This window comes from Phalaenopsis equestris, unplaced genomic scaffold, assembly GCF_001263595.1.
Source record: "Phalaenopsis equestris unplaced genomic scaffold, ASM126359v1 Scaffold000442, whole genome shotgun sequence".
Lineage (NCBI taxonomy): Eukaryota > Viridiplantae > Streptophyta > Magnoliopsida > Asparagales > Orchidaceae > Phalaenopsis > Phalaenopsis equestris.
Window position 1 is genome coordinate 265877 of NW_018164883.1, and position 4632 is coordinate 270508.

Genomic DNA, 4632 nt, shown 5'->3' on the forward strand with positions numbered 1-4632 from the left:
TATAAATATAACGTACATGCCTCTTCTACTAGCTCGCAATTGCCCCCGCTTAACAAGTTCAGCTACAGAACCATGCTGCGTCTGAATCTTCCTTTTAGACAAAATTTGACATGCAACCATCAGCACAACTGTTAATGTCATATAAAAACCCACAGCATATTTCGATTGAGCATTTTTCACCTGAAAAGAAAGCATGTGTAGGAGTGCAGAAAGGGATGAGCATAGAAACTGGTTGCATGAAGTAGGAAAAAAACATTGATCCGACATAATAAAATCACATAGATTACTAAAATCAAGTAAAGAATAACAGACGATATATCGTTCACTCCCAAGAGAAATATTATGCATTTGACAGCAACCTGAGAAAAATAATTCCATTGAATTAGGTGACAATCTCGAGTAAAAATATGTGAAATAATATTAGCCCGCATCCACAAGTTTGTATTGACAAATATGTACAAAAACTCTTTTTGATAGTTACCAACTGATGGGGTACACCGGTCACTTTTTTTAAAGGGACAGTGCTTTTTTCCTTTTACATAAAAATGCAATGCATTTTAAAAAGAAATTTTGGAAAAAAGATTAAACCCTTGGTTGAACGGGCGATTTGCAAACAAACAAGTTCCTCATTTTCAAAGTAGTAAGACGATTGCACTCAAATTTCCAATTTGAATGGTGATTCAGTGCAAGCAATTGACCATTGATGGTTCACCAGATTTAATTGAAATAGCTACATAAGGCTACCTCTCTTAACTCACTTTACGCTCAAATTCAATTTAGATTTCTTCCACATCCCTCAAATACTTCTCTCATCTTTAGATCTCACGTCTCTTCTCTCTTCTTTAGGCTCTAGTATATTTCTTTCATCTTTTCAACCTGCCTATTTCAAATTGCCTAATATTTTTTGGTCGTTGTTCATCTGCTCAAATAGAATCATTCCGTATGTTACCCGGTCTTCAATATATTATATTCATTTATTATTGTGGCATTTCTTTGGTTTCACCATTTTTATGTATTCATTAGTTTTAAAATTGGTTTGAATAAAATTTTTTTAATCATTAGCACAGTATTATTCTAATATTAGTATATCCTACAAAATTATTATTATTATCATCATCTTATTATGTTATTCAATAGAAATTATTAATATGTTAGTAGTTCTTTTCTAGAAATTATTAATATGCTAGTAGTTCTTTTCGTATATATTATTACTACTTTTATACTAAAATTACTAGTAATATAACTTTTTAAAGAATATTATGATAATAGTAATTGTTATTAGCATAGTAGTATTAGTGTTATCGACACTAATATTATTCTACCACTAATTAATTTTATAATTTGTGTTAAAATACTTGTGAATGTTTTAGTTATTGCATGTTACCAATAATTTTTATTCAATTTAATAGTATTATAGTTAATATTGTAGAAATAAATATCCAAGAATATTATGATAATAGTAATTGTTATTAGCATAGTAGTATTAGTGTTATCGGCACTAATATTATTCTACCACTAATTAATTTATTAATATGCATGTTACCAATAATTAAGTGAGCATTATAATATTGTTAGCTTTTTTTTTTTTTGTAATTATAAAGTGAGCATTATAATATTGTTAGTTTATTGTAACACTATTTTTATAAAGATTCATATTGGAATAAATTTTAATAGCAATTATAATAACATAATAATTATTAGGGACATTTACATACATCACAATTATCATATGTTTGCATATCTAATACCTACACATTAATATTTACAAACATATCACTCAAATCTTTGACATCACAGCAAAAATAAGACTAGCACTATATTTTAAATTGTAATACACCTTCCCATGCATGAATTTATGACACCTGTTATAACTTAACTATCAAACTTTGGGTGTTGGATATGTAAATACATGAGAATAGTTTGGTATGTATATAAATTTCTCTAAATATTATTGTTCACTATTTTAATCACTAATCAACAAAATGTTATCCTTATAGTTCTTAATAAATAATTAATTATGAACTATTTATGGCAATAGCAAACATTAAAATGAGTAGAGATCAAGTGAGATTAGATCGGCATTTGAATGAAATGAGATTTTTTACCTACCAACATAGGAGGAATTTAAATGTGGATTTAATGTTCAATAAGGTCAAGTTTACGTGAAGTCAAAAGGAAATAGCTAAAACCAAAAGTTCTGATTAATCTCGCTATACTCTAAATTTTATCAGCAAATTAGCCACTAAAAATTCACATCTTGCGTTTCAAGACAAAGGTCAAGACACATGCGATGTAGTTTTATGTTCGGCTACTTACATCCTATGACTTTCTATGTCAAACAATGGGCCCAATTTGGCCATTCAGAAAGCCATAAGGGAGGTTCATAATTTCCACAAACATAATAATATAAGTAATACAATAGATGTATAACAATCAATGGCCGACATTCAAATTAACGCTTTGCCCAACCAACTAAATATCCTATTCACATGTTTCGATAAAGTCAGCCAGAGCAGACACCATGAAACATTTGCAGATAATGCCTCTTATTTTGTATTGGAATACCACAGGTAGCCTAATCCAGTTAATTAGGAATCATTATACATGGAGGAATTGATAACTTTATTCACAACACCAAATAATAACATAAATAAATATAATAGAAGATAATGATTGCGCAATCACTAATGTATAATTTGGTGTAAGGTTCGAGTGGAGCTCAGGAAGCGAAGCTAGGTGGCAACATAAGAAGTTTTTCTATTCGGTTCGAGAGCAGGAAATTTCAAAGAAAGTTGATTTTGCTGTTTCAGAAAACTGGGAAGCACTGTTTCGAATTTACAAAAGGAAGGTAGCTGCGCTGTCCCCAGGCGGAGAAGGAAATCCGCGGGAGATTTATGTTGATTAAGAAAAGCTTCTATTTGCATTTTTTAAAAGCTTCACGTAGAAGGGAAGGAATTTTAGATGAAATATTCCTTTTCTTCTTCAGCTTACGTGGAGAAAAAGACGGCTTTAAAAGAAACTTTTGGTTCTGGGAAAGCTTTCATAAAAAACAGAAAGTTTTGAAAAAGAAACAGTAGTTTTGGGAAAGCAAAATTTTGAGAAAAAAAAAATTTCGGATTAGAAAAAAGAAAAAAGAAAAAAAAATTTAGGAAATCTTTTTTTGTTGTTTGCCTATTTTTTTCCCAGGTATTTCGGTAGAGGACTATTTTGAGAAAAGAGAATCCAAAAGTGGCAGAAATAATTGATAGCACGATGTCAGGTTTTCCAACATTCACTATGGCAATGGAAAAGTCAATGCATCAGGTGATTACTGGCATGCTAAAACTTATAAGAACGTAAGTAGACCGTCACACAAGTGCACGTGTCAAGTAGTAATACGATTCAAGTGTATCACGTATCGATCCCACAGGGAAAGTATAATATTTGTTTCCACAGAAAATGCTCAAGTTTACTAATTCAGTTAACCTAGCTTGGCGATTATCACAAGATTTTTAAGTCCTAAGGTCCTAGCAAAAAAGAATACTTGATAGTAAAAGAAAGCAGAAAACATAATGGCAAAATTCGTGAGTTCCTTCAAAATAAATGAGGCTCATGCCTCTATAATTCGGGGATGGTGTTGATCGTGGTTTTCCTAGTTTTCCTACGTGATTGTTGTCAATCGAGCACAATGTACTCCTTATGCCAATGTTTAGGTTAAAAGAAGCCTATAATCCATGAAGTTAAGGCTTTCTCAATCCCCAATTCCCCATGGCATTCCGCATGACTTTCTCAATCCTCTAAGATGATTGTAAAATTCCACTGGAATGTCTATCCTCTCAGAATTATGTGGTTAACCTTTCGTTTCCACTACGCAACGGTTAAAGGTCGTACTTTCACGAAACATTTTAACTTTCTAGTTGGTCAGACTAGGAGTAAATGAAGATCGGAGATTAACCAACAATATAGGCCATGGAAAGCTCGAGAAAACAATTAACAGAAAAACATTACGGAAAACCAACGATAGATCCACTACTCCTTACATCATAGAGACATGAAGAAAATTTTAGTCACTCATTGCGGAGAAAACCATAGAGGAAAACACCATAGGAAATTCCATTACAAGCAACATAGATATGAAAAACAAACAAGAAATTGTTTCCCCAGCAAAGCCAACAACTTTCCCTCTCATATTAAAAACTCTTTCACCCCAAGGATGAAGAAAGCCCTCAAGAGATCTTTCAAATCATTTCCCAAACTCTCTTCTTTCAGCCTCCAAGCCTTCTCCTCCAGAATTCTTTTCCCCCAAGCCTCCAAGAGGTCAAGAACAATTTCTCATGACAAAAGCAATTTTATAGGTTGGTTTACATTAGGGATCCAAAATAGGCATCCAAATTCTCCAAATTCGTCAATAAGTCCAAAATCAGCAAGAAATCTCGCAAAATACGAGTCTGGATGTCCGGCAGCGTGGTCACGCCAAACCCCGACGTGTTAACGCCTGATACTGGCGTGGTTACGCCCAGACATTAGACAACACTGCCGCGTTTTGACCCTTTTTGTATGTTTGACACCTATAACATGCACAACATCAAGAAAAACCTTTCTCAGGTGTATATCTATGATAAAAAATTGAAAATAACACGTAAAATGTAGGGA

At 32.5% G+C, this 4632-nt stretch overlaps 1 protein-coding gene across 1 annotated transcript in view; it reads right to left on the reverse strand.

Annotated features, from left to right (window-relative positions):
- The window catches only part of LOC110027760 (protein MULTIPLE CHLOROPLAST DIVISION SITE 1), a 34112-nt gene that overhangs the window by 11037 nt on the left and 18443 nt on the right, over positions 1 to 4632 (reverse strand). Inside the window, exon 3 of the mRNA XM_020729307.1 lies at positions 17 to 180. Within this exon, the coding sequence (XP_020584966.1) occupies positions 17 to 180 (164 nt within the window). The remainder of the gene's footprint in view (positions 1 to 16; positions 181 to 4632) is intronic.